This window comes from Manduca sexta, chromosome 14 (genome assembly GCF_014839805.1).
Source record: "Manduca sexta isolate Smith_Timp_Sample1 chromosome 14, JHU_Msex_v1.0, whole genome shotgun sequence".
In the NCBI taxonomy this organism is placed as follows: Eukaryota; Metazoa; Arthropoda; class Insecta; order Lepidoptera; family Sphingidae; genus Manduca; species Manduca sexta.
In genome coordinates, this window is record NC_051128.1 from 7,797,148 (window position 1) to 7,820,510 (window position 23,363).

The window sequence follows — 23,363 nt, forward strand, 5'->3', positions numbered from 1 at the left end:
CAGACAGAATAGTTTTTTATCATGCTCCAAACCAGATCAGTGAGGGTATCTGGAACAGAAGATATGTATGTTATATTATATTATTATATTACATTTCTAAACAACAACGTTTGCTCTGTCTTATTTTTCTTTTACTCTGTTTTCCTAAATTGCATTTATACATCAACACAGTTGACTGGATTTTGGAACCTCGTGGCTACCACAAATCACATAATATTACCACAACTTCTGACGTATATTGTAGCTTAATCTCTTTATGTCAGACTGTAAGCTCATGTAAGATTAATGAATTCACAGATATTATATATAGTTTATAATTAAATATAAACACTAAACCAGAAACAGAAATAGAAAAACAGAAAAGAAATTAAGTAAAACAGAATTAATGAAGCAAATCAGTAAAATAAAGCAGTCAAATCAGACAGAGTATGTTCTGACGTAGTGTTACCAGGTGTTCCGATGTGCGCGGAATATCCCGGTTATCAGAGTTCTGGAGACGCGTCCCGATTTGCGACTGATTGGGACATTAAATGTCCCGAAAATCAATAAATTTATCAAAAGACATTATTATCAAAAAAAATAAACAACACATCACATCACTAGCCCTGTAGGTATAGTTTTATTTTGTTCTGTTGTTTAGAGACGCGACTGTACCGTGATCTATGATTCGATGTTAAAACAGAAATTGCAATGAAAACCAACATTAGCATGACTTGCAGTATTTTTGTGTTTCGACCTTCTACCTGGATCCCGATTTGTTTTACCTGTTGCCCGATTTCAAACAAATAGGACCTAGTAACACTAATCAGAATGCTCATGGCTACAGACAGAATAATATGATCAGAAGGCTCATGACCACAGACAGAATATGATCAGAATGCTCATGACTACAGACAGAATATGATCAGAATGCTCATGGTTACAGACAGAATATGACCAGAATGGTCATGGCTACAGATAGAATATTATCAAAAGGCTCACGGCCACAGACAGATCAGATTAAATAAAATAAACAGTTACGCACGTTCGCATTGTCAGCCTGAAGTGTTGCGCCACCGATTTGACTTCACATGACTCCAGTCATTCCTGTCTCCAATGATTTAGTTTCTAAGAAAACACCCTCTCCAGTGAGCCAAGCAGCAGGCATAACGAAGTTTTTGTTATGAATGTCGTGAATCGTACTAATGTGCAGACATCAATTCCATATGCATTCCCAACATATTTACTTCAACAGACGTAGACGTTACCATGGTAACTAAAATCTGAGAATCTGATAATTTTAATTTTGTCATTCAATGATTCATCACAGATTTATTCCGATAGTTCTCTTCACATTCGAATTCAATGTAACTTCAAATTATCATTTGTATAATCCCACTTCTGAATGTAAAACGCTCTTTTTTACAGTAAACATTATATTAGCAAAAATAATTACAGAATACAATTTTAAACATTTTTGACAACGTCCAGCCAGAGAGAATAATAATAGAATAGTCGCCGCGTGACATATCTTCTCTTCTGCCAGCCTGCCCGCGCAGCCGAATACTTCCGGAAACGCCCGATGTCATCGGCTAGGATAGCGGCGCGTAACAATAAGTCGTGTAGTTTACTAGAGCGTGGGCAGGATTCGTATCCGTTTTCCGGATGCCGCAACAAATGAATGGCGAATGTATTCGTATTTCTTACATTGTAGATCAAAGCGGGTAATAGCAGTAAGCGCGGAGCATGCAGTTTTAAGATATTACACGTTTCAAGGTCTATTTAATAATTCCCGTCTGGAATGGTCTCTACATTTTTACTCTAAGTGCCAACTCACTCCGTTCGCGTTGACTTTACACTTCATAAATGGGTATTGTGTACGTTTATTGATCAGACAATACTTCGATATAGCACTACAATATTGATAAGCGTGACGACCAGATAAAACAAATCAGTATCACATGTTTTACCTTGCACACCTTGTTGATAAATAGTGTTCAGTGCTGTATCCGTTATTTAATTCGTAGTTAATACGTTGGTGTGTATGTCCGATAACGATGATTGTTTGGATTTGCAGCAAGAAGATGAGAAAAAGAATAAGAAAAAACAATCGCCTGTGGACGAGAGGCCCACGGTGCCTGCGCCCAGTGAAGCAATGCTTAACAGTAAGTGCGTCTCCATCAGTTCCCTGTATTCTATAAATGTATAATTTTACCTGTTTACCACATTATTTAGTGTCTATAAAACGGTTTTTTTATTAGTTTACTTTTTAATAGTAATGGCCTGTTTGTGATTTATTGTAATGTTGCGTAATGCGTACACATTACCTATGCTGTAGATACCTATATTATTTATTTAATATTAGTATTGAAATTTTAAAAGTATATATTTTTCTTAAATTTATACAATTATCGGTAAGGTGTTTATATAAATTCGTAAAATGTTGCTGACAATATTTAGCAAATATTAGCAGCGTTTTATTTGCTTTTAATTAACTTTATTATGGTCCAAATAAACAAGGGACGTTGTTCTCACTAACGCCTATTTCGATCAAAAATAATTATATCTTTACAAATACTTACGATTTCCTCATACATATAAATTATAATTATATCTATTCACCAATATTTTCAAAGAATAAATTATTTTCGTAGTTATAGATTTTCAGGAAATATAAGTAACATTTTTGTAGCCTGAAAATCTGTTTCATAGAACACACACATACATAATATAATGTTGTATAAATCTATTTTTACAACTACCAGACTAATTCTACTAAGAATACTGGCATATAATTGGGCCATTATCAATATACTGTCTAACATAATTTGATTTTAAAATATCTACACTACACGTTAACGAGTTGTTTTCATGAATAAAAATACCTCCAATTGATGCTGTGCTTCGTAGTTTATAATAATTCGAGATTTTATTGGAATTTTAAATTTTCATTTAACGAACGAGGTCAAAGAGTTTTTATTTACGCAATTTAAACATTAATGTGACGATAAAAATTATAGAAAGTGATGTAATTTGCTATTTATTATTGACACGGGCATCCCGTGTCTATAACTCGCGTTATCATGCAAGGAAAGGATTTTATCTACGTTTGCAAAACTGACAAAATGTATCAGGTGTTCCGCATTATACTTATATGTAGATAATGTATGATACCTCAAAACAAAGTTATAATTTAAGATAAGAGAGGAGTGATGAACACGTAACGTCTTTAATCTTTTGTCAATATTGCCGGCGCGGGTATATGATGCTGGGATCTTGAGAGCCTTCCATTTTCCTAAAACAGGTTAAACATAGATAACGAGCATAGAGAAAACGCTGTAAAGAAATTAGTTCATAGGAAATAATGTGTTTTGCACTCATGGTGGGTGAAAGGTGTCGCTAGTTTTTAATCATGAGTTGTAAAAAGGACAATAATTTTTGTAAGTACCGATCCGAGTATTTTTCAAGCTAGCTTATTAAACTTGGTAAATAAAATTATATTTATTATTGTATTTATTTTTGGTCATTTATTTTTATGTTAATAAATGACCACAAATTCATATTAAACATGTCGTGTAATATACTAAATATTGAAATATAAGTGTTATATGTGAAGTAAATAACGATCTATGTTGTTATAAATATTAGTCGTCATTATAGCTTTCATAAAGTAACAAATGTGACTATATTTAATAAAAAACATATCAAATACTTGTAGGCGATATAATTATGTATGTATTACCGGAAAAGATAATCGATCACGATATTCTGAAATAACAGATACGAGCCACTGAAATACATATGCTGTCTCACTTAAACAGCTCCACTGAGTGAATGCAATGCTAATAAGATAAAATTCGATCTGTTACAAGTACGTTGAAACTTTGGCTCGTGGTGTGACAGGAATTCACAGATAGCAATATTAGCTTGAAAGAAAGTAATATGAATGTGATAGTTCGTAGAAATATTCGTATGTCAGTGGAGAGGTTAATGCATTTAAATCAAATGAAGTCGGAAGAAATTGAACACACATATAACAAGCTTTGAATTAACGTACCAGTAAAAGGCAAACTGGAACTTTCATTTTGCGAAATGATTTTTAACCGGTCAGAGCTGGAAGTAAAAACTAGTGCGTGTATAGTCATATATGTGTTAGTACACGTTTTTTCATTAAACAGTGTTGGCATTAAAAATAGAACTGTTTTTGGCTTGGCAGATACTATTTACTGCTACGGAAATAATTCAATTAAAATTTGATGATGACTAGAAAGATTAATAAGGATGTATTACCGGGTTATGTTTAAAGGGTATCCAAATTTACAGAAAAAAATCTGTTTGAGGAGTAGCCAAAAACAAAAAAGTATATTTAGACACAATGCGTGTTTCATTTCGTAACCCAATTTGGTTACGAAGCAAAACGGTTAGGTGATTGTTACGCGTGATATAAAAAAAATCTTTTTTAGCATACATTTGGGCGTAATATTGCACATTTTAAAAAATTTGTAAATAAAAAAATCTTTATGTTGATATCTTTGGACGCTTAATGAAAATAACCCTCATAAGTCATAAAATATCATAATAAAACTGATTTTTCAATCATTAGATTAAAGTTATTCGTAGAACCCAATTTGACACAAGCTAATAAAAAAATACGTAGGAAGAAATAAAAATGTGTTAATCGTTTAATTTTGAAATCCAGTTACAATAATTTTATCTGATTTTAATTTTTACCTGTTGAACGAAAAGTCACCCTTTACTAGAATAATTTCTCTAAAATACCTATTATAAGAGTAAATATCATACACTTCTATTCTTTTTCAGTGGCATTTTTGCCGCCCGGGGCGCTCCAAAAAAAGGGTTTTCAACAAAACAACAACAACGCCACGCGACCTCCCTCCCTCTAGCTACTATTCTGATACCTACATGCGAGAAACTATAATAGGACTCACATTCACTTTACAGAATATTTTATTTTTGACATTTTCCCGTCCCCCTAAAAGTGCTCACAGGGTGGGTTGCCTCTGCCGCCCCAACTTCGCCACACCACTATTCTTTTTATTAATATACTGTTGTGTTACAGATCTCCGAACAGCGTTTGGGCTGTTGGACCGCGACAGCGACGGTCACGTGACGCCTGCGGAGCTGCAGTTCATGCTGCGCAACTTGGGCATCGAGGTCAGCGATGATCTCATCTCTGATCTTATCAAAGACGCCAGTAAGACTGGTGAGTGCCATAATCATTGTCTTTCTATTGTTCTTTGTAGCTCGTTGCTTGTCGAATTGCCGTCTCACCGGACTGTAGGAGTAAAGGAACAGAAAGTGCTACTGTGTATTACGCACATACTTGTGCACTATAATAGCTCTTGCGTACCTGGCTGATCTCTGTTAAGATTGCCACCGTGGCCGAAATTTTAGCTAGGACTGAGTCATTCAATATGTATCTATCAGTCCATTAACAAATAACGCTTCGCATTTTTTTTTATTAGCTGGCACGACATAATGGCCCTACTGCACCTGATGGAAAAGTAATAATATTTATAACTATGTATGTTTTACGTATAATATCTTCGGGAACTGTTGTGAAAAAAAAACTGTATATAAATACATATAAAGATAAGCATACTGCATATTGGGTGATAGGTACGTGTTGCGCTTAACATGTTGTCTAGTGAATGTGCCTTACTTCCTAAGAACTATTTTCATATCGCAATCGCGTTTTTCCTCTTCTATTATCACAATATGTAGAAACTATGCAATACAATTTGACATGTTGTATAACATCATCAAATATCTCAAGCAGTTTTGTCTGGCTTGAGAATTGAACTCACGACTTTCATTCAAAGGTCCTACACGAAATTATTGGATCAAACAAAATGTACATAACAATATACTTATCTAAACGTAACATTAAACACGATTGTTGCCTGTCTCACTGTGTTTATTAATGATAAAGAACATCTACTCGTTTGATAACAGAACTATCTTTCGACGAATTAATTGCAAGCTATAAACCTAATTAGCACAAGTATATTTAAATTATGACGCATCAGGTTCCTTCATTTGAGAACGAGGTGTGGCACACCGATAGACATTCTCATTTATAATAATTGGCGTTATCTGTTACCCTGAAAAAAAAGGAACTTTAATACCTATAAAAATCACAGGAGTAGATTTGTGGGCACCAGAATGGTAATCAAATTTTGTGTTATTCCGAAACATGCGTGATCCGTAAATTATATTATTATAATTATGTAGCATTTAAAAAGCAAAATGAAATGAAAAAAATAATGCGTTTCAGAAAAATAGTGAATTGGATTCTGCAGTGTATAAACAATCCATGAAAATTCGTGCATTATTTGCAAAGTCTATTTTGGTCATAACTATAGCAAATTTAAGAAGGTCTTAGGCAAAAATAACACTATTAGAAATTTCAGTCTGAAGTATATACCTATTAATTTTCAACATGAATTCCTTCTCCTTCATGACGCGGCGTGTAAATACGGATTATTTCGAAAACGGATTGAGTAAGATAATCCGAAGGTTTGAGTTGAAACGTATCGCTAAGTTTAAATACACGCGACAAGTTTCACATGTCGTCACTATGCGTGAAGCCCAAAGAATATTTAGTAGGTTCAAGGGCAAGTCCTCTACTTGTCGACAGTTTAAGGTTCTTAAGGTCAGAAATAAAAAAATATATATCGTAAGTTAATTACAAAGCCATTTATCATTTTAACGGCTAAGAAAATTCTTAAACAAATTTTAATACAAATTCATTTTATGAACAGTTCATTTAATTTAATTGTCCCATTTTATAAGAGACATTAGGGTTCGGATGTTATAGCTTTACTTGCGTAAAATTTATTCTGTAAGAAAGAGGAATTGTTGCAGAAATTAACCCAATTCCTTAACGACTTTCTATATAATAATATTATCATGCTTTAATATTAAATATCCTAAAACTGTAAAATTCAGTTGATGTAGAGTCATAAATATTTATGGCTAACTATATGCTAGCATTACGAAAAGCTTCATCAATAAAGAGAGGCTCGTTAGGGATTATAATGACTCAATAAAGAACGGCTAAAGCTTGAAAGGATGCGTGGAGGGTATAAAATATTACCAAAGGGCGTCGGTCTAGGCACGTTAAAGGTTAATGATTATACTACTGCCCTTCATTTGTTTAAAAGAAGCAAACAAAAACGTATTTCTAATGAAAATATATAAAATATATAATTGTCCTTGTATGTAGGTAGATAGTGTACTTTCACAACATTCCCTCACTTTGCTTATTATATACCTAATTAGTTTGAATTCGAGCCAAAGTGACCACGTGTTTTTTGTTATAAATTTACCTGTTATAGGTATTTCTGACTGTTTATTGCTACTTATGAAGGTAACTAGGGAGATGGGCGGGTCGTTAGCGAGTTAAAACTGTACTTTGTTTATGCTATAATATTTTGCCTTGGCACTGAAAGGAGCGGTACTTTGATGAATAATTTCTGTGTTTAAACTGCAAACCATTAACAGAGCCATTAACAGTACATTTACGCAAATGTATGGAATTTGTCTTATTCCCTGTGGTACGTTATTCCCGTGATAATAAAAACATTTGTAAAGATATAGAGTAGGTATTCTTTACAAATATAAAGTGATATCTTACGCGCTTATTTTTAAACCCATAAATGGGACTTCTTTACAATAAATTAAACAATAAATTGCTAAAATGGAAAACAGGCATTTGTATAATTAAGTAATAAAATAACCAGATTCATTAATATTAGGCTGTTTATCAATCATACAGAGCGAAAACCGACGTTATGAATTACTACACACCACTTAGTAGACGGTGCTACGTGTAAATATACAAATAAATGAATGCTCATTAAATCGTCGAAGGAAATTTTGTTCACTATGAAATCAGGGGGTTATTGTAAAATGGCGTGCGCGTGGCGGGCACCTTCCGGCATCCGATGGCCTCGTGTCGTGCCGAGGTTGTGTTGCCTATATTTTCACAAATGACCTATACGCGACGTCTCATGACGCGTAATTGACAAAGTTCCAATCGATTCAAGTCGGAGCTTTAACTTGGGATTTACATGATGGTGTTCAAGTCAGGGCATTCGTTTGCGTAAAATGAATATAATAATGAAAATTACAATTTCTTTTTAAAAAGTCCTTTTTATTATGAAATTATAGTTTGCGTAAAAATTAGTTGAAGATACATAAAATCGTAACATAAAACATTTCTCTTCATAATGCAGTACAAAATATGTGGGCGGTCAAACTCCATAGTGTCACATCGATATTTGGCGGCGAACCAATAAATGTTACTAACAGCTATGGTATGGAATGTTAAAATAACAAGATAGAACAGCAAAACCAGACATGTCTGTCTGACGACGCTGTCCTACGATTCTTGTTTAACTTTATGACTACTACTGCGTGCCCTTGGCGTTATAGAATAGTTATGGTAACGTTAACATTGTTGCAAAATTCAAAATATAGAATTATGGTCGGAAGTAAAATAATTATAATATTTGAAACATAACTAATGTTCACAAGCGTAAGCAACATTCCATTTAATTGTCTTTTCTATCCCTTTAAAAAAACATTGTGTTGAATTATTATAAGGATTTGTCTAGCTACAACCTACTTGCTCACATGAAGTACTTAGTTTTTCAATGAAATCACAGATACTTAGTATCATAAAGCTCTAGCCAGAATGACTCTACCAATACACGTGTTTCTGTAATGTACCTACTTCAGCGCACCACTCAATGCTCAAGTGGAAAACATGCCTACAGAAAGCTATTTATATAAAAATTATATAGAAGTTACGGTCACTGGTATAGTATATTTGACTAACTTTTGCACGCGGTTCCGTCCGGGTAAAAAAGATTTTTCGGGATAAAAGTGCCGCTTTGTATTTGCCTGGGTTAAAAGTAACCATTGGCACTCAGGAGTAATGTATTCTCTTAATGCTGAAAGATACAAACAAAGTCACAAACCTTTCCTCCTCATATAAGTATAGATTGGCCGTTCAACTGTGAATATCTTAAATTACGCTTCTTAAATACATGAAACACGCGTTATCACCATACGCTTCACATCAATGTTTTGCCTCAAGAAGGATTATCATCAGCAAGGTTATTGGGCACGTTATTAAACTGTATTCTGTGTACACTAATGTTAATCTGAGAGATTATGTGTATACGAAGACATGTTGGCTTTTTCCTCATTAACTTCCATGTTGAGCGATATATGACTTTATAATCTTGACATTCTTAGAGTGTATTTACCCCTGTACTGCAATGTGACCTTTAATGACAAAGCGTTAATAGCTACGTTTACAATTACCAAGCCGTGTTGCCGCCAGTAATCGCTGACGTTATAGGTTTAACGACTTTTGCTGCCATTGCGCTAATTAAGATTTAATGACTGGGACTGTGTTCATCCTCCTAATTTATTTCGTTTTACTTATGAGGGATGAATTAAAATATTGCACATTCACTGCGCTCCGCCACCGCTACGTATCATGTAATTACTTAAATACCGCTTACATTAATTTTAACTATCAGCGATAAGTTGTCTAAAGCGATTACATTAAAAAAATCTGTATATAGGTATTTTACGTATTAAATATGGGGTTCATTCAAAAGTAACATTAATCTATTTTAATTCGTTGATAAAGTTTACAGACAGACTGATACCAAATGTCATTTAATTTTGTTTGGTCACGAAATGTTTGTAGAAAGCAATAACCTCGGTTAATCAAACCGATTGCGCAGTAAATTTTAGTACCTAACTAAATTAAATGGTAAATAAAAATAATCCTTAAAAGTCTATGCAGTAAAGGACCTGTACTTAGATACTCGTATGAACGCGTGTACTTATACTTAGCTATTTTATAGTAAGGGACGAATAAATGCGTAAATGTTTTTGAATTAAATTTTAATCATCGTTAAAACTCTGTAAGACTGTTATTACGATTAGTAATTCCCGATCGTACTTTGCCGAATCTCTGCTAAACTTTATAAAATCCCATGAGCCTGAGAGCTGACATATGAGCAGTTTTTCACGCGATTCACTACAGAAAAGCTGCATTAGTCCTGAGTGCTATAAGCTACTTTATATCCCGGGAAAATAGAATATTTGTAGACAATATACAAATCGTATAATTGATTTTTGGTTGCTTGGGAAATCTGCAGAGAAAATATAACAAAAGGCTAAAAACAATAAAACTTACCCATAATAATTCTCAGTCGATTTGATTCGGTATGCTGTCGGAATAAAAAAAACAATGCAGGGTTCTTTAATTTTTTTTTATTTAAAGTAGTTCTTCAAGTATTATCTTACGACGCGATACACTATAAAAATATTAGCTTTTTTCAGTACAGCAGTGCCTTTGGAGCCATTGTAGATCCTATTTCGTTTGCGGTGGCAGACGCATAAACCCGGTCACTTTGAAATTATTTGACAAAGTTCTATTAGAAATTTTGAAAACAGGACTATGTTACTAACAGGGCTATTTTCGGTCACAATACCTTATTATTATTTTATGCTTCAATTGAGAAACGAAACACTTCAAGATATAGGTCGAAATATAAATAAAATTAAGAAAATATTGATTGAAACTTTTGCCAATAAAAATGCATGTATTATTTATTTATTAATACTGCATAAACCTCGTAGAATTATAAAATTGAATAAGTAAGGTCTTCGCTTCGAATATTTATGCTGTATACATAATCAATATTAAAAACTTGGTTTTAAATTTTTGCAGGTAATGGACTTATTGATGAGAATGACTTTATGCAGTGGGTGACAAAAATACAAGCTTTACAAGGTTTGGATGTTAGTACGAGTGGGGGCGACTCAGAAGAGGAGATAACAAGGGACCTTCTCGCCGCGTTTAAGTGAGTACCTAACTAGAAAAAGATATTCCAGGCGTATAAAGAAAATTTTTATTCAAACGTTTGTGTTTTAACGCCAAAAACGTTCTTTATTTGAGGATGACTTTTCTTTTAAATAACTCTGTTATCTATTTTCTTTAAATGGTAAAATTATCAACAATTGGCCTAGAAAGAATCTATCGTTTCACATCTATTTTTACTTTCACAAAGATTCGAATTAACGACGCAAACGTCCTCATTACGAAGATCTAAGTTATTAGCGAGACCTAAATACGACGCATTTCAGTGGAATTGGGCTATAAATATCCAAACACAAACGTGTCACATTTTTTAGTATCTGCGAAAACATTTTAATGGCTCTGTGAATAGTAACGAGTTACACTACAGATGCATACATCCATATAAGCTAATAGGCACTTATAACTACGTCAAGTGGTATTCAGTATATTTTTAAGCTGTTGTATGCCAAAGATTCACAGTATTATGTCGAGATTACTTGGCAAATCAGTACAAGATGTCATGAAACTGTTGTGCCAGGGAATTCGAAATAAATACATGATTTGAAATTGTTGTGGCAGGGTATTTGACCGCGACGACAACGGGTACATAACTCGGGACGAGCTACGAGCAGCGCTCGAGATGATCGGGGAACCGGTCACCGACGCGCAACTCAACCAAGTGCTGGCGCTGGGAGACATCGACCACGACGGCAGGATCGATTATGAAGGTACTATCCTTAATCCTACATCCTTAATATATGGAATATTATGTTATAATTTCAAGAAATAAAATTGGGGTTTATGTGATGTCGAAACGAAGCTTTTGCCATAAGTTCTATTACTTACTTACCACGCGCTTAAAAATTGGAGGACTGGTCGGGTTGTTGTCTTAAACGGTGGAATCGATTTTAACGGGATTACACGGAAGAACCGTAGAATTAGCCTAATATTTACGGTCCGCCATCTGAAATTTTCTGGGGGTATCCAATCATATTACGAGATTTAGAAATCAAACCGAGTATTCACTATGCACATCGCATTTTGATTCTCAACGAAATTTTGTCACGGTTATCTTCAGTCCTAGAGCACCCTACATCACTCGAAAAAATAATTATAATAAATTAAGTCAATAACAAATAATAGGCACTTTGGAAGATAACACTTATAGGGACACTATAAGTGTTATCGTTAACAACAAGACTTGTTTGATGTGTTGTGACACCTGCTGCCAGGAAACGTTTTTTCTCCATTTAGCTGTTTTTATCTGCGCTCCGTACTTGTAACGAGTTTTTGGACTCCAGCCAACAGATTAATACAGCTTTGGTAAATTTCCGAATGCGCTATACATTTATACGTCGAGTAATGGAAAAATTACCTTTTCAGAATTCGTTAAGATGCTGCTGTAATGTGCACCACGTTCAAGACCTCATTAGTTGTAATGGTAGAATGTTAAAGACAAGACACGTGATTTAAGGCTGTCAATAGTAGTTTTGGATGGCTTTGTGCATTGGAATAAGATGTAGTTATTGAAGAGATTAACTTATCCAAAATGCTTCCACGAGATTTTACAATTAGAAATATCTGGTATATTGATAAGATACATTTTGTATCTAGTCAACGTGCTTTTATCAAAGTGGTAACGTATGTGAAACACTTGTACATAATGAATACTATTTTGTAATTTATAATGTTAACAAATCATTACTTGTAAACTACTTTAAGGGCCTGTTCCATAACTTTTGAGTAAATGCTATTCATGATTTAAAGGTATAAGAAGACCAAATACAAAAGTCAGACTAATCTATGCTTCCGTATAAATGGTAATAAAATGTATACTAGCAGCATTAGATGTTTAATACGATAACTGTGAAATAAAATTTACTTTAGACGTATGAAACAGGCCCTTAGTTGTTTAATAATTATGTAATATATTAATGTAACAAAATATCGAACAATCATCTACATAATGTAACATATTAACATATACTTATTCGCATAGAAAAACATATTGGATTTAATCATTATTGTTATTATACTTACTTGTTTTTAAAAGACAGTCTGGTTTTAACAGATGCATATAACTTGATACGGCCTATATTTAATATATTTATATTAAAGTAACTGAAATATTTTGGTACTTATGTATACGATATTATTTATAAAATCTGCTGTGCAACGATACACAATTAATATTTTTATATAAAAGAAATACATCAAATTAAAAACTCAATTATATCCTTGGTTTTAGATAATATTCATTATAGCTTATTGTCTGATGTTTTAATTACCATGTTAGGGATTGATTCAAATACTTGATGATTGAAAATAAAATGTATTTTAAAGTAACATTTAAACCTATACGTCATATTCTTACTTTATTTTTTTTTATGTTCAGTCTTAAGAATACACTTCAGTTATTTATTATATTATAATTATTATATTATACCTGTTAGATATACTAATGCAAATGCAAGCGGTCTTTTATTGCATCTACTTATATTATAATAGAGTGATTGATAATAGAGTGATTTAATACTTACGTTTTTCCGTTAGAATGTTTGTTTTTGAAAACGCGTACAATTATATAATTTTCTTATATCATATACCTACTTTTTACACTGTCCATAAATGTAATAATTATTACTGTGAACTTTTCTTTTGTGTTACAAAACATGCGGGAACTTTAGCATTATGTTCCCCTCACGACAAAACGATGTAAACGGTTTGTATGTAGTTTATAAATTAAAGTTTTGTAGATAATATGTAAATTAATGGTTGTGAATGATAAGTTATATCAAAAATGTAATCTATTTGCTATATATTCAAATTAATTCTCGTTACTTGTATGTATTTATTGAAACAGATAACTAATGTAGGATTTATGTAGATTTGAAAATGTGGGTACTCAATGTATCATTCGACGTCTGTCACCAACATTTTCATTTTTGCATACTTACAGCTTTCAAGGGGCCTTTGAATCAAAAGGCATGTGATGTGGAATGACCGATCGTGATGAATAATAAATCTTGAACTTGTTGTTTTTTATATTTATATCACCAAATTAAATTCAATTAATCCACCCCTGACAAAAATTTTCCCACGAAATCAGTAGGCTTCCGTTCGTACGTTGGTTTCCAATGCGCCATGATGTGACCTTTTTGTTGCCACTGATGTGTTATTTCTTTCAATTCAATGTAGCCCTGGGCATTAAAATAAACATTATTAAATTTAACTTTAACACATACATATCAACAGGCGTTATAAAGTTGAATAGTTTGTTTGTTTGAATGCGCTAGTTTCAGGTACCTTCTACTAAACCGATTTTGAAAAGAAATCTTTAAGAGAAAGCCGAAAAAACTTTTTCACGCGGGCAGAGCTGCGAGCAAATGCTTGTTGTAAATAAAATCTAAATAAAACCAGGCTATTTGTGACAATCATTATTCTATAAAATATAATAAACACGGACGAAACAAAAACTTAAAGTTAAATCACAAAACGACAGGCCGGAGCCCGGTGGAATATGACTATAACTCTTAGTAACAATTGATTGCCTCAGTGGGATAATTAAGTATATAGCTTGCAGGTACAGTTATCCCTTTAAGGTCTCGGGTTCGAGCCCTGGGTGAGCACAGTGATATTGGATTTTTCTGCTCAATATCAGCGCGGAATCTGAAATTTGTGCCCTAATATATATTTTTCCCCTATGTATACACAAAGTTTGTGCACTAATTGCGCCTCTACATAAAACTGATCTTTTGGGCATAAAACGCATGAGTGTTTGCGTGTGGATTATGGATCAGGAATTGGTACTTATGTAGGTATGTATAACTACCTGTCTTCAGTAAAAAATATAAGTATTTTATTTCCTACTTTTTTATCATAACTAGCGAGTGAGTCAGTAGATTATCTCATTTTAAGTAATCTTCACTGCTCAAGCTCCATAAATACCGACAATAATAAAATAATCACAAATGCTTTACTGATTTAAAAATAACTAAATACGAATGAGGAAAGGGATATTTAGCCTACAAAAATTTCAATGGCCATAGGAAACGCAAGACGGGCTGTTACATATTGTTACTCCAAGTTGCGTTTTTTCAGTTTTCTGTTCTCTGATCTCAGTCGTACCTACTCATTTGAATAATATACGCAAATATGACAGGTAGAATATCTACCTTCGACAAACAGTTAACATGAAAATGGCCGAAGCAAATTAAAATTTACCTTAATCACTAATACATCAATGATCCTTATGTCGGTGATGCAAGCGTTTTTATAGAAGTACTCTCTTAGTTTTCGTCGACAATCGTTTTCGGACTTTGGTATGTCGAAATATTTAACTAAAATCACACAATATGTTAAGAATTTCATCGTACATGTGTAGGGTATCTACTATCGTCATAGGATATGAGAAATTTGGTAGCAGATATCTACTTCGGATTTAACAGCGGAGTTTCATGAATTAGCATAGACGTATCCATAGAGGAGGGTGAAGGATACTCCGTACATAAGAAAGGGCTTGGGTTCTTTAGCGAAAATATTCTAGCTGGCCTCTCCAACCGTCCGGTACCTGCCCCGCGTACTTCTACCAAAGGTCACCCTCGGCGATGAGAATAACGACCCAAAATACTCTTTATGATACTTGGGCATTATAGAAAATGCTTATTTTTTAAATATAAAAATTAGTAAAGTAGCTAAGTGATGCATGCTAGTGGCTTTTCCTTACCTACATATGGAATGTACCGATAAAAAGCCCTATATAAACCCAGCGCACGTCTGCGAGCGTCACTGAAGTTAGTCGACATAATCGGTCGGACTCTCTTACAAGCAGCTTTCATTGTCTCACGTCCTGCCATGGTGGTTATAGATTCAAGATTATTATTGGCTTAATGTATATATCTATTATCAGATAATCTCATGCAAATAGTGCCTAAAATGGTCTTAATAAATTCTTCTTTGCCTAGGACAATTTTTATTTATAAAATTTTAAGAGATGTCACTGTGTTTGTCACTTCCAGTAATATCATAGAGTAAGTTTTGAAGTAAGTAATATACAAAGAGAATTATAATAGTAATATACTACGTAGAGTAATATTGTATTTTTATTCAAGTTTGTGGCTCTTTGGTTGTCACCAAAAAGCTAACTCAAAAGTAAAAGTAACTAAAGTAACTCAAAAGTAACTTTAGTAGCAAAAATCACGTAAAGTCGATGCGTAACTCAAAATAATAACAAGCCATGCATAAGGTATTGCGTGTATTATAGACATGTCAAGACTTTTGCAATGCAACTATTAAGTACATTTGCTGGTAGTAGTTTATGTATTATATCCGCCTGAATAGCAGCTACAGTACACAAGGTGTTAAAACTCACCATAGTGGCCAGGTAGGTGTGTTGCATTCCGGGATCACACTATGTATAGGTATCCAGTTCCAACAGGCCGGCATATTGTGTCGACTATTGAGGAGTCATCTCTCGTCAGTCGACATTCTATTAGATCCCATTCTACTTATCATTTTGGCGTGCCCGTATAAAAAAAAACAAGTGGCGCGGCGCCCTTCGTCTAGTGGATGCAATTCGTTACAGTAATAGACAGTGGATAAATTCGTTAAGGTGCGTTCGGCTAATGTCGGACGGTTGTTCTATCTGTTGCGAGGAGTATCGAAAATATTTATTTTCTCATAAAATATTTAAGCGGTACCGATATTTTATACATGACACTGATCATTATTAAGGCTACTTTATGTGATAATTTAATCATCTTCCCATTCTCTCTGTGTAAGCTTAAAAATAAGTGATAATATCTGTATAAAAATTTGAAACCCTTAGTAAAGATCGGACGTTGGCGGGGTAAGTTTAGACTTCGTTTTAATAACGCTTCTAAAGCTAGTATGATAAAGTTCACAAAATCAAATAGAAGGCTTGAAAATGTTAAGAAGAGCGAAATCTACCTTTTTATTTCAATGCACACAGCGCACCTGTTCTTGGTCGTAGCATCAACTGTTGTATATAGGGCGGGGCAAAAAGAAACAGCTTGGCCGCCTATGTAGCTTGTACTAAAGAATAACCATAGATTCGTGGTATTTTTTCGTTATACGATCTTAACCTATGGGTTAAAATCCCATATATCCCATAATATCCGATCTTACCCGAACGCACTTTACAACCTAATGAATCGAGAATGTCAATCCGTAACTATCTAAAGCATTTTTTTACTCTTGGTAACATTTGCATTGAAGGCAGTGATGCTTGGGTAGAGGATTTTCAATCAATTAGAGGGATTTACACGTCATGGGGAGAAAATGGAAGCGACGTTTAGGGGCAAAAAAATTACTGATCCAGAGTGAAACAGACCGTCGGTATAAAATTTCATAAAAAACGGTTTTTAGAACTTGTTAGTCGCGTAGGTACTCTATTATTTTGGAGTGAAATTTTCGATTTGTTCCTTTTTATGAGGCAACACTCATTGAAGCCATCATATCAATGATATACTTTCATGACGTTTATTCTCTATTCGACTGTCAAAAGATTTCTTCAAAACATTTCGATTTTATAAATTCTGTAAAATGTCTGCCCGGCAGGCTATACAAGTTGGCACAAAAACTGTAAAACCAGTGCTCTCCTCTTCTCAAGGAGAGGCTAGATCAAGAGTTTTGAGTCTCTACAAAGCGTGGTATCGTCAAATTCCATACTTGGGTAAGTAACCTGTTATGTCATCAAAACACTAAAACCAAGTAAAAATTACAAGTAAGAGAATTTCTGTTTATACCTTTTAGTTAAGGATTTCGACATCCCAAAATCTGATGAACAGTGCCGAGCTAAACTGAAGGAGATCTTTTTGAAAAATAAGGATGTCACTGATATCAGAGTTATTGACATCTTGGTAATCAAGGTAATTATTACTTTTTCATTACATAAAATAAAATATAAACAGTTAAATAAATGAACATACAACACACTGAATGACCAGGCAAGCAAACCCATAATCTCATTAGTTGAGGGGTTCTTTTACCATCACAAAAGGCATGAGTGTATGTGATGCTACTGCACCGAGAATAAGTTCTCTCGTAGCCGAATTTCAGCCACCGTGGTTAATATTTCAATTTTTTTTTTCAATTTCATAGTTTAGTAAGACAGCATTCTGACATGCCTGGAAAATCAGGGATCAGGTGCAGGGCAAATAATGTTACATGCTTTCTGTGCTTTTCGATGCAAGGGAATATCGCTCTGTCCACTTCCTGACCGAGCTTGTAACCAAGTTATTTGAAATGGCAAAACCATGTCAAAATGGTTTTTGAATTATATCACTACATGTCTGCATTGCATATATAATCGTGAGACAAGTCCCAATATCTAGTAATTAGGTGTTAGAAAATATATCTTGACAAACTGTTCCATTAACTCAACTATTCTTAAGAATGCTATCAATAGAGTGTCTATTGGTATAATAATTAAATCTTAAAACAACATTGTTTATGGATATGTATAAAATTCAAAATCTATGTAGAATTCAGATAACTCCAAAGAAATGATTGCACTGTTATTCAGAAAGCTATTTTACATATTAGTTTAACAATAAACATTGTTTTTTAAATATTAATTTCAGGGCCAAATGGAACTCAAAGAATCAGTGAAAATGTGGAAACAAAAAGGACATATTATGGCATATTTCAAACCAACTGAGGAGCCAAAACCAAAAGATTTCCTCTCAAAATTCTTCTCCAGTAATGAATAATCATGCGTAATGTTTGTATGTAAATAGTAGAAAAAATGATTCAAATATAAAATTACATAAGTGTTAAAATATTCTAAATCATTCTCTTTGGTTATTTATGAAAGGTGTTTAGTCTTAGGGCACCATTAAAACAATTCCTAACCATAGCGCTGCCAAATACTATACTATAATTTACTTAAATGAAGTAATGGAATATGTCACATTTGTTTTTTATTAAAATGAAATACATTATAAATTAATTAGCTCTTAACACAAATTAATTAGTAATAACTAACTGAATCATTTTACTTTACAACATGGATACAAAAAACAAAAGGACAGTATATTTGTGTTTAAAATTACATAAAAGTACCTACACACAATTTCTAACGAAAAAAAGCTGACATTATACAATTTACAATCATTACTTAACGTTACAATGGACAAGTCTTAGCACCATACTTAGGAGTGAGTTCAGAACTATATGGGTTTATTAAGAAAGTATCCTTCATTCTGGGTGGCATGTACGTAAAAAAGATATCTCTGAAAGTTTGGAAATACAAAGATTAATATAACTGTAGGTTTACTTAAAAAAATATATATAATTAAATCATGCCAGCTCATGTTAGAGTGGCAGCCATGATAGGTGTAATTTATAATATTTTCAAATGTCTATACATGGCTGTTTTTAATACGCAATCCGGACAGTCGATTTTTGCGATGGATTGAAAAGAGAAATTGGGATTGTTTATTCAAAAAAGCCATTAGTCGAAGAACTGTATTAAGGATTTCTTGATCATTAAAAAAAACTCAAAATATAAAGTTTAAGTTGCTTTCAGGCCCACTATTACTTACAAAAATGCTTTGCTGGGATATGTATCGTATTTAGTTGTAGACCACCATAAACGGGATTGCTCCACTTGCTTCAGCCTATTTCTTGAGACAAAGTTATTTAATAATATGTAAAACTGAAAAAAAAAAATGTTTTACACTGGAGGGATTAGGGTCTCATATTGGAAAGGTTTTAGATATTTTTTGTTGATTTTACAAAAGATCAAATAAACACGAAATATAAAGTGTCATGAATCTTTATGAAAAGGAAAGCATAAGGGGAGTAGCTACACGAGTTTTTTTTATTACAAATTAGTATTTGTAATAATCAGTAATACCTGGAATCCAATACTTACTAATTTTTGTACTTCTAATCTGTAAGACCAATTCATATGTTCCAGTTGCTTCAGTGTGAATGGTATCCTAAAAGCTCTCGCTCTAAAGTCCATATGCTTAAGGTCAAGCCACCGACGCTGGGATTTTAAAATCAATTTTTCTGAAAATATTTTGTTATTGTAATACATTGTGGATACGTTAATTGCTTTTTAAAATAGTAACATCTATACGGCTTACTATGGTCTTTAGGATTTATCTTGCCATTTACGCGTTTCCTAACCCATTCTTGAAGATTGTTCAGTCGTTCGGATTCTGGCAAGTGAGGAATGAGTAAAGGTGTATCGGACAGATCCGCCAGCAGTGCCTGGAATTGAAAAAATATCGTTAGGCTCTTTGACAACGTTTTTTAAATACCTGGCCACAATAATTTCACGAATTACTTAATTATTTTATTTAATTTCCGATCTGTTTAAATTTTCATACAATCAATTTTATGAATCATAAATTTTGGGCGAAACATCCATACAAATAGGGGAATCCCAAATAAATTACTATTTTAATAATTATCCATTAAATGAATCTTAGAAACCGTTCAGAAAATAATAATTATAAGCCATCGTGCATTTCCCTGTAAAAACTTCAAACTTCATTGTTTCGTTTGCGTGGGTATGAGCACATTTTGAATCATCATTTTGAATGGATAATTGAATCCTTCAATAATAACCCACACTACATATTTACAAAACGGTCACCTACCGCTAATAGGTCCTTTTCACTTAACGAAGATGGCAGTATGGTAGGTATTGACGGTTCAGGCTGGAAGCAGATAGATTAATATTAAAATAATAAGAAGCTGCAATAATAATTATTAAATAGGTGTCCATTTCACAAAACGAGTCTTTAGTAAAAAAGATAAATTGTTGGTTCTCACTGTAGGTTCCACCGACATTAACGCGTCTCTGATGCTGTCTTTTATAAAATCTTCCATCGGGTCAGATTGGAAAACTTTGGCATTATCCATCCAAAACGTTCCACTTTTCGTTGGGGGATGAAAGAACTTTTCTTTCACTTTGCCTTCATTATAATAATCATACAAGTGACCGCATTTACACTTTGATTCTTTTAAATATCCCATGATCACATTTTCCCTATATAAAAAACAAAACGTGTTTAATATAGAATAAACCATTCGCTAATTATCAAAATTCATCTCAAGGTGTTTAAAATGTCTCATTAAAGCCAGATCTTTGCGTAGGCGAAGCTACAAGCAAGACTTAGATTATCAAATTAGCGTTAATGTAGAGTCCAATGAATGTAGAGTTTGCGTAACCTGCTTTTTCGTGCGTACCGTAAAAACAATTATACGGGAAATCGCATTAGAAAAATCCATGCAGCATTGGCCGAGTCGGTGTAAGCAATTATAGTGTATTAATAGTCATTTTAAAATGACGAATAATAATTTAGCAATAATTGTCTAAGTAAACTGATTTCTTTACATTTTTTCATTTGTACAAAAAAAGTACTTATTACTTAAAGTTAAAAACAAAATTATACACAAAATGTGCTTAAAATCAGCAATTGTGCTAGAAAACACACTCTTGTATATCTCTACCATTTAGAAACGCAGTCGCAAGTTTCTTCGCATTGTACTTTTACTTCTCTGGGATATTTCCAAAAACCTTGTATGCAAGTTATATTTTCACCGTTATAGTAGACTATGCCGCCGTGAATTAGCATATACCCGGTGGGTAATAAGGCCACATCTAAAAGCAAGAACAAAATATTGGATCACTGCGAGCATGACAAAAATATCGCATCATAATCGGTTCATTCGTTTGGGACCTACGATGCCACAGGCTGACATTCAGATCCGCGCACTTTAAACTTATAATACCCCACTTTTTCCGTCGGAGGTTAAAAATTAGGAAAGCTTAAACACAGATACTGAAAAAAAGTAACTAGCAGGTAATTCTATATAATTGTTTTCTTCATCAATTATGTAGAATCTTGATTGTATTAAATGTCAAAATTCTAACAAGTTATGGACAATTTATTACAATAGTTGATTTGAGTATATTTGTTCGTAAAAGCAAACTTCAATTTGGTTCGATTCTACAAAAACTACTTATAAGGTAAAATAAAATGATGAGCCAGATAATTCAAAAATATAGTAAATCAAACTACTTATATATTCATTGAAAATATAAGTAGTTTGATTTATTGAAAATATAGTTAAAGTGATATGAATATAAAAGTGCCTTTAATTAATTTTAAGTAAAAAATGGTGTGGATAGCACGTACTATTTAATAAATAAACGGGTGTTCCTCCACTAAATGAAACGCCTCCGACATGGTATTGTATATTTTTGTAAAGTGATTTATGTTTAACTTTAGCTTTTTGTCTGATCATTCGTTGTTTAATAGCTATTGCTGCATTCTTCGCATCACTATTACCTAGAAAAATATAGTTTTGTTTAAAGGAATCTTTTGTGTTTCTAAAAGCGGTACACTTCATAATGCAAATTATTTAGTAGTAACTTACGTAGTGCATTTGGGGGTTCCCAAAATTTGTAAGTACATACTCTCTCAGTTTGTTTTTCTTTTTTGTTTCTTTCTTTCCTTTTAATCATCTTTAAAAAAGAAAAGAATAATAAATTCGCCTAAAATTATAGTTTATGAGCTAGAAATCTTTCAATTTCAGCTTTTTTAAATTTTCAACTGTCTGTATTAATTGCTCTACCGTACACCACAACACTTCAGGCGAGATAGTGGTGAAACGCAAAACTAAGTGTTTATTTATTAGTGGCTTGTTATAACAAACATAGGCCAAGTTAATTTCTCAGAATATAATTTAGTATCAATTATGCTACTTACGAAAGCATGATCTTTACACAATTTTTCGTAGCTCTGAAAAAGTAATTACATTTTATAGTGGATCAATTCAATTAATTACAAATGAACAATAAACCCAAAAAATAAACATTATAAAGTAAAAAATCCTATTAATAACATAGGCAGATTTATATCACAACAACAACTTTATTATAAAGTATGCATGAACACCTAATAAGGCGAACTGGGATCGACAGATATTTTTACGTACCTCCTTACTCCTTACTCTAAACTTATATCCTAGGGGTGACGGTTTCCCTTTTTTTTTTGAGGTCGAAGGAGTGCTGCTATAGAATGGCACATACATTTGTTGCAAGTATTCACCGTAACGAACTTTGGGTTGGTAGTACTTTTTTATATCTAGAAAAATAGTGGTAAAGATACTATGAAACATATTTACTGTATGTACATTTTGTCTTCTCATACTCTAACTGCTCTTTTCCTATTCTAATCTAGAGTCGGGACATTGCACAGAAATTGTGGTATAAATTCGAGTGTTGCCCAACTAGAGCAAATGAACTCAGGACCTGCCTATCCGCGGCCCGTCGCGCCGCTACATCTACCTACTAACGGGCGCCCCATTAATACTTATATCTTATAATATATTGATATTGTAATATGCTAGATGGCAAAAAATTATAATGCCTTACGTATGTATTTCGTATAGAAACTAGTATTTATTATAATGCATTAAATAATAA

At 33.2% G+C, this 23,363-nt stretch overlaps 4 protein-coding genes across 7 annotated transcripts in view; 2 read left to right on the plus strand and 2 right to left on the minus strand.

The window, feature by feature from the left end:
• Positions 1-13,927, plus strand: part of LOC115456105 (calcium-binding protein E63-1) — a 58,147-nt gene extending 44,220 nt beyond the window's left edge. For 3 of the 4 annotated variants that reach the window (XM_030184998.2, XM_037438413.1, XM_037438412.1), the window contains exons 3-7: positions 2,057-2,144; positions 5,060-5,203; positions 10,763-10,895; positions 11,471-11,619; positions 12,275-13,927. In XM_030184998.2, coding sequence (XP_030040858.2) covers positions 2,057-2,144; positions 5,060-5,203; positions 10,763-10,895; positions 11,471-11,619; positions 12,275-12,297 — 537 coding nt within the window. In that variant the 3' untranslated portion in view covers positions 12,298-13,927. Of the gene's footprint in view, positions 1-2,056; positions 2,145-3,265; positions 3,420-5,059; positions 5,204-10,762; positions 10,896-11,470; positions 11,620-12,274 lie in introns of those variants that run through there. The other variant, XM_037438414.1, reaches the window with a different exon arrangement.
• On the minus strand, positions 13,921-15,935 carry LOC115456107 (NADH dehydrogenase [ubiquinone] 1 alpha subcomplex subunit 6-like). Its single transcript, XM_030185000.2, has 3 exons — positions 15,618-15,935; positions 15,116-15,231; positions 13,921-14,091 (listed from the first exon to the last, which is right to left on the minus strand). Exons 1-3 carry the CDS (start codon positions 15,745-15,747, stop codon positions 13,963-13,965), a joined length of 375 nt encoding a protein of 124 aa, XP_030040860.1. The 5' UTR covers positions 15,748-15,935; the 3' UTR covers positions 13,921-13,962.
• Positions 15,936-17,330: 1,395 nt separating this feature from the next.
• Positions 17,331-18,702, plus strand: LOC115456102 (NADH dehydrogenase [ubiquinone] 1 alpha subcomplex subunit 6). The gene is made up of 3 exons (XM_030184994.2): positions 17,331-17,585; positions 17,666-17,781; positions 18,496-18,702. Exons 1-3 carry the CDS (start codon positions 17,456-17,458, stop codon positions 18,622-18,624), a joined length of 375 nt encoding a protein of 124 aa, XP_030040854.1. The 5' UTR covers positions 17,331-17,455; the 3' UTR covers positions 18,625-18,702.
• Positions 18,703-18,817: 115 nt separating this feature from the next.
• Positions 18,818-23,247, minus strand: LOC115456103. Its single transcript, XM_037438410.1, has 11 exons — positions 22,874-23,247; positions 22,645-22,677; positions 22,313-22,400; positions 22,072-22,224; positions 21,383-21,533; positions 20,702-20,918; positions 20,527-20,586; positions 20,008-20,134; positions 19,791-19,930; positions 19,459-19,571; positions 18,818-19,146 (listed from the first exon to the last, which is right to left on the minus strand). The coding sequence occupies exons 1-11, from the start codon at positions 23,084-23,086 to the stop codon at positions 19,038-19,040; spliced, it is 1,404 nt and encodes a 467-aa protein (XP_037294307.1). The 5' UTR covers positions 23,087-23,247; the 3' UTR covers positions 18,818-19,037.
• Between the last annotated feature and the right edge of the window lie 116 nt (positions 23,248-23,363).